This window comes from Alligator mississippiensis, chromosome 11 (assembly GCF_030867095.1).
Source record: "Alligator mississippiensis isolate rAllMis1 chromosome 11, rAllMis1, whole genome shotgun sequence".
NCBI classification, from domain to species: domain Eukaryota; kingdom Metazoa; phylum Chordata; order Crocodylia; family Alligatoridae; genus Alligator; species Alligator mississippiensis.
The window spans coordinates 7,425,048-7,437,897 of record NC_081834.1 but is presented as its reverse complement, the minus strand read 5'-3'; the positions used below and the strand labels follow the sequence as shown (position 1 = coordinate 7,437,897).

General features: G+C 45.6%; 1 protein-coding gene across 1 annotated transcript in view; it reads right to left on the bottom strand.

Moving 5' to 3' along the window:
* Positions 1 to 12,850, bottom strand: part of CERS3 (ceramide synthase 3) — a 75,566-nt gene that overhangs the window by 27,333 nt on the left and 35,383 nt on the right. Inside the window, exons 7-10 of the mRNA XM_019477750.2 lie at positions 10,540 to 10,632; positions 9,611 to 9,739; positions 7,321 to 7,427; positions 6,410 to 6,566 (exon numbers count right to left, since the gene is read on the bottom strand). Of these exons, the coding sequence (XP_019333295.1) occupies positions 6,410 to 6,566; positions 7,321 to 7,427; positions 9,611 to 9,739; positions 10,540 to 10,632 (486 nt within the window). The remainder of the gene's footprint in view (positions 1 to 6,409; positions 6,567 to 7,320; positions 7,428 to 9,610; positions 9,740 to 10,539; positions 10,633 to 12,850) is intronic.

Sequence of the window (12,850 nt, the reverse complement as noted above, 5' to 3'; positions counted from 1 at the left end):
GGCTGTGCTGAGCACTCTGGCAGCTGATGCGGCTCTGTGTCGTTAAATAATACCAATGTCTTCCTCCCAATTCAAAAGGGACTTTGTTTTTTCATTCAAAGCAGTGAACAGTTGTTTCAAGAACAAATGTCCAAAATGGGCTGTTTTCTGAATGAATTCCCTTAGTCCTGGGCTCAGGAACAAAACCTAAAATGAGGGTAACGGTTTACTGGTATTCCACTGAAGCAGCAACCAGTCTTTGCATGGAGTATGTGTGTAATAAATACATTGGTATAAAAATGCTGTCTTGAAAGCACCATTCTTTTAAAATCCAGCTTTACGGCTCTGGACGTGCAGGCTGACTTCACAGCCAAGTTTGCCACCGCTATGGAAAACAGGCTCCACATACAAGCCAGCTGAAGTCATCCATGCTGAAAAGGACCAAGACTGCTGCTGCTACCACTGGAAAAATGGAATTGGAAACAACTTTTTCACAGCGCTGTATAAGGAATCAAAAGTCCATGCTGAGAATGCAAGCTTGATGCCTTTCCATGTCTTATTGATGACTAACTCAAGGTCATTTATCTTGGACTAGACCAGTTCTGTCCCCTACAAAGACGTATCTCCTGGAAAGCCTGGGGGACTGCACTATGTACTATATGGATACCTGCACTGCCATTGCGGTTTCTGAGCATGTGGTTGTAGCGCACTCATGGCACCAGTCAGGAAAGATGGGGAACTGCTTACCCAGCTGAGGAAGAGGAGGAGAAGTTCTCTCTTTGATTTCAGGAGAAAACAGCTGGGTGAAAAAAGGCACAGAGCACTGTTTCAACCCCTGCATATAACAAACGCAGAACGTTCAGGGCTGTACGGTGGCAAACTCAACTCTGCATTTGTTACAGCCCATGTTTAGCTATCTATAAACACGTTTTGTGCAGAATCCCATTCCAGACATCTACAAGTTTGTGATTTGCAAGGAATTTGTTTTCTGCATCTTTCTGTATTAAACATTTGCTTCCATTTATACTCCTTGTTTTGCTGATTAATGCCGAGATCTACCTCCGCTGCAGACTTCAAAGCAGACTCAGAATTTCACAAGCTCCTTACGCTCTATTTATTAGTTCCTCTAGCTACGAGGACATTTAACCAAGTAACATATTGTTATCATTATCTGTGTGCGCGCATCTGTATCCTACATAAAGAGGAGAAAACAGGACTTAGAGGGGGGCTTTCCATATTGAGGTTGTTGGTCCAATCGTACAGAAACAACCAGTCCAATCTGTTTTCATATTTCAATCCTGCCGGTTGAAGTGCCGCATTTTCCTCGCTTGTTTATGATCCATTTTTTTTAAATTGAGCTCATCTACCCCAAAAATGCAGTTCAACTGACATCTCGCCGTACTGGATCAGCATTCTCAGACAAGGGGAAAGAGGGACGAAGGAGCCCTACCCATAACCAAGGCTTTGTTCACACTTACCTGCCTCTGGTGGCAGAAGTTGCAGCAGTAGATAGGAGCTACCACCAGGAAGCTGTGGGAGGAATGTCTCCAAGCACCTTCTGCTAGCCAGGGGGCTCCTTACTCCATTGGCAAGGGGCGAGTAATTTTGCTGACGGAAGTAGGTTTCTTCTGGTGCAGAGGAGCTTTGGGGGCGGAGGCCGCCAGAACAGCATTGCTGGCAGAACTGGCTCAGAGATTAGGCTGCACAAGCAAGCTAGCATGTTAAGAAGCATGACCTTAAACAGACCTCAGAAAGTACTGCCCTCTCTCAGACTGTCCTCTTAGTAAGTCACAGAAACCAAAGGCAAGGCATCACTCAGTACAGAACCAGCAATCACTGCTTGGTAAGAGAGATCAGGAGAAACACCACGGTTTGCAAACCCAACCAGGAACGACTGCCCAGCTAGCGAGACAGAGGAGCCACTAAAAGTGAAAGATACTCGGGTTTTCGATACAATAAAAAAAAAAAAAAAAAATACGTGAAAAAATGTTCTTAAAATTCCCTCCAACCTTGCCCTTGCTAAAAACTACGAAGGAAATCTAAACATCAGTGTAGGAGGAGGGAGAGAGAAACCACAAATAGACCCAGTCTGTGGGCCACCTGCCATCATTTAGGAATGAACAATAGTGCCATATGACACATGGTAAAGACCTACCACGAGCAAACAACTTTGGATCCTCCGTCCTGCCAATAAACTGAATCAATTATGGGATCTCTTAGCAATCCCTTTGGATCAGTTAACTGGCAATCTCAGAGCAAACAGAGCTGGCATATGGGAGCAAGGTCTAGTGACTACATACTGTTCTTGTTCAATATTGCATGATACAGAAATAGAGGAATATGAAAACTAGACTGCAATTGAATCAGCTACTGCAACATGACCTGGATAGGTTGGACAAGTGGGCAGAAAACAACAGGATGCAGTTCAACAAGGAGAAATGCAAAGTGCTGCACCTAGGGAAGAAAAATGTCCAACACACCTACAGCCTAGGGAATCACCTGCTGGGTGGCACAGAGGTGGAAAGGGATCTTGGAGTCCTAGTGGACTCCAAGATGAACATGAGCCGGCAGTGTGACGAAGCCATCAGAAAAGCCAATGGCACTTTATCGTGCATCAGCAGATGCATGACAAATAGGTCCAAGGAGGTGATACTTCCCCTCTATAGGGCGCTGGTCAGACCGCAGTTGGAGTACTGCGTGCAATTCTGGGCGCCACACTTCAAGAAGGATGCGGATAACCTGGAGAGGGTCCAGAGAAGGGCAACTCGTATGGTCAAGGGCCTGCAGACCAAGCCCTACGAGGAGAGACTAGAGAAACTGGACCTTTTCAGCCTCCGCAAGAGAAGGTTGAGAGGCGACCTTGTGGCTGCCTATAAGTTCATCACGGGGGCACAGAAGGGAATTGGTGAGGATTTATTCACCAAGGCGCCCCCGGGGGTTACAAGAAACAATGGCCACAAGCTAGCAGAGAGCAGATTTAGACTGGACATTAGGAAGAACTTCTTCACAGTTCGAGTGGCCAAGGTCTGGAACGGGCTCCCAAGGGAGGTGGTGCTGTCCCCTACCCTGGGGGTCTTCAAGAAGAGGTTAGATGAGCATCTAGCTGGGGTCATCTAGACCCAGCACTCTTTCCTGCTTATGCAGGGGGTCGGACTCGATGATCTATTGAGGTCCCTTCCGACCCTAACATCTATGAATCTATGAATCTATGACACTGGCTGTTTGTAGGAAATGTTTGTGCTGGTTGGTTATGGAGAGTTCTCCATATGCCAGACCAAAATGATAGACATGATATCTATGAATGAAGTTGGACGTCAGGACAGGATACATGCCTATTTGTCAGCAATGAGAAGTTTCTAGGGAAGGTACTTTATTCTTCCCTTGTTTACATAATGCCAATATCCAGAATAGCTATTGGAGCCTGACTCAAATAGAAATCTTTCCATCAAGGTCAGTGGGCAGAGGATCAGGTCATTATAGAAAATGATGGGGTTCACGCCAAAGGAAAGCCAATGTTGTGTGTACTGAGGTTTTGGCTAGCTATTTCTGGGTGTAAGTTGTCATAATTGTCCTTTTTTATTCTCAGACAAACAACAACAATATAAAATGGAACGAGATATTCCCACTCTCCTAAAATAATCTGCACCATTAACAGCTTGAGACAACTGAATTCAGTGGCCTTTTCAGTTTCCTAGTTTCGATCCTTAGAAGAAACAATATTTTCAAGACTGCAGCATGAGCTTCCTCTAAACTTCCAAAACGTTAAAGGCAGTTTCTGTAAATTACCAGGTCAAATACCACAGGAGCCGTTCTTTGAAGTCCTTTTTGCAAAATGCTGATTGTGCTCCCCTTAATTAAGCTACTCTGAATACATTGCACTGTTTATAACAGTCCACCTGGAAATACTGCTGCATAAGGCATTTAAAAAGAAGTTGGCTATTAACAAAGAAGTCTCTGCAGTTGTTTCAGACAGGAATCTCCCATATGCAGGCGAGGTAGTTTATAATTTTATATGGCTCACTGGACTCATGCTGGTCATCTGCCTAGTGGTGACCGTCATTCACTGTGAACTCTAGAACGAAACTCCCAGACAGAAGGTAATGTCCAAAGGGTTTCAATGCACTATACAACTAAAATCTTTGTCACAGGTAAGATAAAATGTGGGTTTTGAATTGGGAGAGGCCCAAGGGAACATCTTGACTACAGGAGGCTTCACTATTTCATTTCAGAAGTGTACGAATCAATGAACTGCCGCATTCAATCATTACCATTACACACTCATTCTGTGGCTCTGGAGCTGAAATATATTAATAGCAGAATATACATTACTGGTTTATCTGTCTCTCTTAAGGAAGGATATTAAAATAGAGGTGCATATATTGGTTGCATATCAGATCTGCCCTAGTAAAAGGAAAATTAACATTATTGGCAACTGACTGTTTTTTGGCCAGTGTAGCTGATAATGGCATCAATAAATGCCACGTGCATTGGTGACAGGGAGCTGCTCTCCACGCTGCCAGGCTGCATTCCTGTAAATCAACTATTGGATTGGTATTAGCCCATATGGCTGGTTAATAAATGGCCACTGCTATCGGCCAAGAAAATCTGTATCGGTGCACCCCAAATATTAAAAACTGTAAGTAGAGAAAGAGGAAATGTCTGAGGAAACAGCAGAACTTGTTTACCATCACGAGCAGTTCGACTGTTATGATTATGTTCTTTGTCACTAGCTTTCTTATCTCTCAGTATCACCTGTAAGGATTTGATTCATTAAATCACAAAAATTAGGGTTGGAAGGGCCCACACGAGGTCATCTAGTCCAACCTCCTGTTCAAAGCGGGACCATCCCCAACTAGATCGTCCCAGCCAAGGCTTTGTCTAGCCACGTCTTAAAAACCTCCAAGGACGGACATTATACAACTTCTCCGGGTAACCTGTTCCAGTGCTTTCCTACCCTCCTTGTGAGAGTTTTTCCTAATATCTAACTTCAACTCCCCTTGTTGCAACTTGAGACCATTGCTCTGTCATCTGTTACCACTGAATGCAGTCTGGCTCCGTCCCCCTTCAGGTAGTTGAAGGCTGCTATTAAATCCTCAGTCTTCTTCTCCAGACTGAATAAGCACAGGTCCCTCAGCCTCTCCTCAGAAGTCATGTGCCCCAGCCCCTGAACCATTTTTTTTGCCCTTTGCTGGACTCCAATTTGTCCACATCCTTTCTGTAGTGGGGGGTCCAACTCTGGACACAATACTCCAGATGTGGCCTCGCCAATGCTGAAAAGAGGAGACTAACAGCATACTGGGCTGCATTAGTAGGAGTGTTGCCCAAAGATCAACAGAAGTGATTAGTCTTCTCTGCAACAAGGACACACAGCTGGCTCATATTCAGCTTATTGTCCATTGTATCCCCAGGTCCTTTTTTGCAGAGCTGCTGCTTAGCCAGTTGGTTTCCAGCCCATACCAGTGCATGAGATTGCTTTGTCCTAAGAGCAGAACTGTGTACTTGTCCTCACCAAACTTCGTGAGATTTGTTTTGGTCCAATTCTCTAATTTGTCGAGGTCTCTCCAAATGCCAGCACTACCCTCCAGCATCTCGACTACTCCTAGCTTGGTGTCATCTGCAAACTTCCTGAGAGTGCACACCATCCCATCTTCCAAATTGTTAATGAAGATATCGAACAAAACCTGCCCTAGGACCAACCACTGGGGCACTCCACTTGATACCAGCTGCCAACTAGACATTAAGTCGGATTTGAGCCTGATGACACTACCAGTTTTCTATCCCCCTTAGTCCATTCATTCAGCCTGTATTTCCTCGGATTGCTTGCAAGAACATTATGGGAGACTATATCAAAGCCTTACTAAAGTCAAAGTATATCACATCCCATGCTGTCCTTGCATCCACAGAGCCAGTCATTTTGCCATAGAAGGCAATCAGGTTGGTCAGGCATGACTGCCCTTATTGAGTCCAGGTTGACTGGTCCTAATCACCTTCTTTCCCATTCCTCACCTTTCCTCTCAGTCTTTGCAGTACCAGCCCAGTCCACTTTGTAGGCCAAGTGACAATTGTTTCCTAGGTGTCCAATATTCACCAAACTGCACCGTAAGGTCCAACATTCACTAAGCTGCGCTAAGGTGCATCTTAGTTTCCATTATTACAGCATAATAAGCCACTAGTTTCCCCAAGAGCACAGCACTGGATGATCCCAAATTCTTATTAAAATCTGGCCATAATATTACAGCGGGAGCTTGTGGGTGCACAGAACAATTGAAAGCCTTCAGGTTTTTTGGTGGGTTTTTTTCTTTTTTGGTACCAAACAAGCGTGGCTCTAAGAGCTCAAGGAAAATGTAAGGATCAAAGTGTAAATTTGTCAAAGATACAGTGCAGTTTTAGGATTTTCACACACATTTTGGCATATACCAAGACTACTTACGTCTACGAAAAAGAATTTTTTCAATATGTTGAGAATTAAGCTGCCCCAGTAAAGATGTAGGCCCTGCAGGACCAGTAGCTGTCCATTGAAGAGGAAATATGCTATGACTGGAGTTGTGGAGTAGTAAAGGGGGAGAACAATTGTAGCACGCAGGATCCTGAAAAACAAATAGTATTGCTATGAAACGAGGTACACACTCCAAGTACCATCTGTACTATTTATAATCTTTCATTCCAAGTCAGTTAGCTAAATCACCTGGCTATTTCCTGAACATACAAAAAAACTCTGAAGAGACTAGGAATTTCATCAACAGATCTCAGCTCTACTGATATATGCATCTTGCTATTAAAAGACAGCTTAGGAGCCAAGGAATTTTAGCTTTGAATCAAAATGGTTTGAAAAGGTTTAGAAATGTTCTATTATTTCCGTATGTGGGGTTTTGTATAGTAGGGTTGTTATAGCCTCATGCCAAAAGCTTTTCTAAAAATCTTTCCCATCTATACACTTGGTCCAAACAAGAGATATCACCAAAATGCCCAAGTGACAGCAACCCCACCTTGTTCTGACACACTAACTTTTCAGCAGAAAATACATGCTTCTAAATAATGTTACATTTAAATTATTATAACATCTTTAAGTAACTCTAGGCCTTCACTCAGATGGTCATTATTTAGATTGCATTGGGTATAATTTTAAAGAGTGAAGCTAAAAATTATGATTTAAACAACAAAAATCAATCACTATTTTTATCTTACCAAATATCTAACTGGCTAATCATACTGTAGTAATAATAGTTGGCTCCTGAATCCATATAATAGTGGGTTCCTTCCTATTTTTTATTCAAACTTCAACCAACTTTTTGGTGGAAAGAGAATGACCTGAGAAGTGCAACTGAAACAAGTATTACTTACCAAAAGGGGAAAAGGATGATTCGTGTGACAAAAAAGATCACAGAAAACATGATGAAGAGGACATTGCAGGTTCTCTCCCACCGGGCATAATTAAACATTTTGGCTGCCTAAATTGAAAACAAAAATCAACCCCACATATAAAACAAATCTCAAGCTTTTGAAATAGTTCCTCTTTACATTCTCATAAGTGTGGCTGACATCTAGATTAGAGATAACTCCCCCTCCCCGCTCCAGACAAACATACCAACTATTTTAATATCATTTAAATAAAATGGGAACAAAATATTATCTGTGTCTATGTAGCTCCTTTCATCTCAAAGAAAGGAATTTGTGTCAAAGACCTAAAAAACAACTCTCTGATTAGGAAACAAAGTTAGTGGTTCACAATATAGTCCAAGAATTCCTTTCCTTAGACTTGCAACAGGTTCAAAGAGGCTGCAGAGAAAGATAACAGAAGAGCTGTGGGCCTCACCTGCACAATCCAGCTATGGGCATGAGAAAAAAAGTAAGATGAGGTAAGCTAAGTTGTGATCCTGTGATAACTGCCTCTGTGCACACATTTGCCCTGGGGGAAACGCAAGCTTATCCCACTTTCCTCGAGGGATAAGCTGCCTTGCACTTAACACAACAAAAGAGTGTGCGTCCTGGCAGTTACTACAGAGGAATGGTGCTATTTGTTTCTATTCTAGGGTATCTCATGGTAACTTGTCTGTATGCCCATGCCCTCAGGATCATTCCGAAGTTGCTCATGATTAGCCAGCATTTGGCATGGCTGCACCAGTGCTGCCCCCTCAGAGGCAGAGGGAAGGCAGCTAATGTAATCCACAGAGAACTGGTTTCCATTACCCTTTCATGTTTTTAGCCCTGGAAATGCCTGGCTCAATCTTTGCAGGGGTGGCCAGTGCAGTGGTCATCACACTGCAGTCATCACCGGTTGTGACTAAACTCTATATGGCCTTTGTACACGCCACAAGGTTGGCCTTCCAAGTGGCTTAAATGCCCTTTTGCACCACTTCAGTGGCATTGCTGTTTACACTGTCAGCAGTGTATTGCATGTTAAATGACTTTGAGATGTAGCAAAATAAAACACCTCTGAGGTGTTTTAGTTTGCTACCTTACAGCTGTGGCGGGAAGCACCGGGCCCCATGCAGCTCATGGGCTGTCCAGGCAGCCCATGCAGGCAGCCTGGTAGCAGCCCGTGCAGGCAGGCTCCACTGAAGGGGGAAAAAAAAGCAGTGAGCCTTATCTTTTTCTCTCTCTCCCCAGAGCCTGCCTGCCTGAGTTGTACGGGGGCCCAGCGCTTTCCTCCACAGCTGCGGGGGGGGGCAGGTGCTTCCCTTTGCGGGTTGCGGTGCCCCTGGGGCCACCTGGGCCAGGGGCCCGAGGGTGGGTGCTGCCACTGCTGTGGAAGGAAGTACTGGACCCCCGCAGCTCAGAGATCATTCGGTCTGCTGGCAGTTTGCCCTCCTCCACCGCCACTGGAGAGGCAGGTAAGGATCGGGTCTGACCCTTGTGTACGCACCACAGGGGTTTACTACGGTTTATTCTTCCTAAATTGAAGCGGTATTTTAAAAAAAAAAAACCCACTGCTTCAATGTAGGGAGAATTAAACCGAAGTAAACCCCTGTGGCGTGTACAAGCAGCCGTAGACTGCTCATTCTCTACACTCAGGAAACAACACTGATAGAGCAGCATCAGCTGTTAACCACTCAGGACTGAATCATGACTATTCCCATCATGGACAAAGCTTCGAATGCTGCATTCAGATCTCAGTCACAACAGTGTAAACCCAGAGAGAGTCCATGGAGGTAAGACCCACTTTGCATGCAACTGTGCTCTAGGAGGAGCTTCCTCTTGTACAACATGCTCAGCAGGGCGAGCCACATGGACAGGGCTTTAAGGTTCAGCCTTCCTCAGCTGCAAATGCTGAAGCAGCGAAAGGAGCCTGGACCTATGCTCTTGAATGCCAAGCTAGACTAAAGCTCTTGCAGTTTGCTTGTCACTCCAAATGGCCCACAAAAAAACCCAAAAAGCAAATGCTAAGCAAGGGACACGCTGAATTTCTAGTGCCAGGTTCATACTATAGAACTTCTCTTCTCATCCATTTTCATACGTCTAAATAATTCCCTGACAAGATGGCAGATGAGATGATGCCTAGTCTATGAATTTATGAAAACAGGTCTCCTCTGGATTCTGATAGAAAGGGAATCTGCAGAGACGACAGCAAAGATTTCTGAAAACCCCCCTTACTGAATACAGCCTGGGCAATGCACAGTAAGTGTACACTTACCTCGAGCCAGAAGTCTGCAACATCGTGCACGAACATCACCAGCGTCCCAATACGAACGTAATTGCCACACCATGAGCAGCCCATCAAACCAATGGCAGCCAGATGGTGAACGACATGGGCCATAAAATCCTATTAATCAAATAAAGACGCACGACTTAGGAGCAAAACAACAACAAATGCATCCACCCCTCTCCTGTCAAAACAGACATTTAAAAAAAGAAAACAGGGCTGTGGCTGCAAGGCTGGAGGTCACACGGGGAGCGTGTGGGCCTATAATGGACTTGTTTTGCGAGTGCAAGCAATGGAGCGATGCTGCCCTCTCGTGGTTGACCCATGGAGAGATGGTAGGGCCACTCGTTAGCAGGTAGGGGAGATTTTCCTGAGCTTGAGGAGCAGTTTTGAAGCAAAAGGACCAAGATTCTGATTTCAGACCATATGTGCACAATTTATATCATTATCTCTCTACTTCCATAAGCACGGGTTTAATATAGGGGAGAGAGATGCTCCTTGCTATAAACACCCATAAAGAAACAGGTGCAAGAGCCTAGCTATGGATGCACACAGAATATTAGAGAGATGAGATTTATTTCAAGCTGTACCTGCAGATTATTGTGGTTATTCCCACCCCCAAACACACACACACGCGCGCGCGCACACGCACATACACCCCCCCCCCCCCACACACACACACACACACACACACACACACACACCCCATCAGAGTGGAGGAGGTGGATGGGGCGAGCCCATCAACTGCCTGTTACTTTCAATAAAGTTTCCAAGGTGAAGGATTAAGCTCTGACTACTTTAGCACCCAACTGCTTTTGGCACCAACTGCTTTTAGCACCCAGTACAGTGCTTTTCCTTCACTGAAGGCACTGAAATCCTAAAAGAACCAGAGATTATAGCTCACAATCATAAATACTTGCCTTTCTTTTGTTGTCTATACCAAGGGTACACAACAGCGAACAGTAAAAACTTATCTCGGCCATATAGTACCAATACTGGGATGGCAGCAAGGACTACAAAGAAGAAAATAGCCATTATTACTCTAGAGCACACAGCAAAAGGTAAGTGGCAAAGCAAAATGACTTTAGTTCTTAAACTACTACTGCTCTCCACAAGAGCCTGAATTTCTTCTCTGTCCTTCCTTGAAGTATGAAACAGCCTGCAAGTCAAATCTTTCAAGCTTTGAAGGAACTGAGAGTTTTACCTCAATTATACTCCTTCACCCCTTCCGCTGGCCTACCAGAAACATCTGGCCTACCTTTTATCTCACCTTGGGCCCATCTGCACGAGATGTTTACTGCAGTTACCTAATTAGCTCCACAGTAAATATCTCAGCATCTACACGGACAGTGCTATTAGGATGGAGCCAACTAATTACCTCCACTGTAGGTTAGTACTTGGAAACACAAGTACCACCCTACCATGGAGTTATTTACTCTGCAGCAACGCACATGCAGATGCTGATGCCACTGGCTGGGGCACAAGGGTGCTTCAGTGTGGGGGCTGCCTGCTGGCTGGCCCCATGTTGAAGTCCTTGTGCCCCAGCCAGCCCCTCCGCAGCATGTTGTGCCAAGGCAGAGCAGCCCTGGGCTGGCAGGTCGATTCCTGGGGCCCCCTGCCAGCTGAGGCTGCTCTGCCCTGGCTCAACATGCTGCGGTCCCGGGCACACGTTAAAGCGGTATGCACAGGAGCAATAAACTCTGGCATGAACTGCACTGGAGTTTATTGCTGTGTGTTAATTGCATGCATAGATGCACCCCTTCGTTTGCAAAGGTCACCAGCATTTTCTCACAAACCTATGGAAATAAATGAAGTCTGTTATTTTTATTAACATTTCAGTGTAATATTTCACTGCAGCCATGAACCTCATAACTGAATCTTAAGCAGCTTAATTTATATTAAAATCTTAGGCATGCAGCCAAAAGGTGAAACAAACCGCAAAAGGGCTGGGGAGAAGTTAATGGGAGCCTAAACACCCAGTTGTTCCCGAGATTGCTCCTGCTTGGATCACCTTGTTCACATGCTTACCTGAAGACAGTCCAAATCCCCTTTAAAAAGGGACTGAAAAAGTTCAGATGGGAGAATCCCAATTAAGGATAGAGCTTAGTTGTAAGCAATGGGTAGGCTTTGGCCTTCTCTCCTCTTTGAAAAGGAGGGGTAAAAGGTCCAGGGAAATAGGCCAGTGAGTGATAACACTGCCAGAAATTAAGAGGAGCCTGAAGGCTTGTGCAGGAGGGACTAGTAACTGTAGCCAGAGGTAGGCAGCAGATACCATAGCCGAGGCTTTATTTTTATTTATTTATTGGAGTTTACTGGAAAGGGATTGTTATTGCAAGAACCCAGAAAAAACCCGAAGTCTTTTCTCTCTGAAAGGAGAGAGAAACTGGAGAGAAGTTCAGACACGGTGATCAGGAAAAGTTATGGGCAGGATGGGGTTTGCCTGGGACTTCATTGTTACACGTTGGAATCTTGTAGACAACTGGCATGGTGAAAGAGGTGGGATGGGAGTAGGGCTGTGCAAAGCTTCGGGTGCCAATTCGATTCAGAGGAGATTCCGACCAGTCTGGTGGCTGAATCTCTGAATCCGAATAGAATCAGGGGACCAATTAAAAGGTCCAAATCAATTTAAAGATCTCTGAATCTATTTGGAGAAGATTCGGAAAGCTTCAGTGATTCGGGCAGTCCCCGCCTGTTGCAGCAGGGAGCTGGACCTGGACTCCTGCTGGTAAGTAGGGGGCGGGGGAGGGGACCATGGAGGGACCCCTACCAGGCCCCATCTCCTGCCTGTTCCCCCAGCCCTCCTCCCCAACCCCCACCTGCTCCCCCAGCCCCCCACATGGCTGCCCTGCCCTGCCTGGCCCCAGCTCCCGACCCTTTAAAAAAAAAAAAAGCCCCTACTCACCAGGTGGTGCTGCCGGGTGGGGGGGTGGGGGGCAATCCCTGCTGCCCCACACTGCATGGAGGGCTCTGTTACAAGCTCCCTGACCCCCACCTGCTCTCCCAGCCCCCCCGCCCCATGGCTACCCTGCTCATCCCAGCTCCTGGCCCTTTAAGAAAAAGAAAAAAACAAAAACAAAAAACAACCCTTCCCCCCCTCCCCCGCGCGACTCCTGCAGCGGTCTCACGGCTTCTAGGGGCTCATGCAGAGCCCCCCATTGCCCCACACCACGTGGCAGCAGGAATCATCCCCCCCGCTGCACATCAGCTGGTGAGTCAGGGCTATTTTTTTTT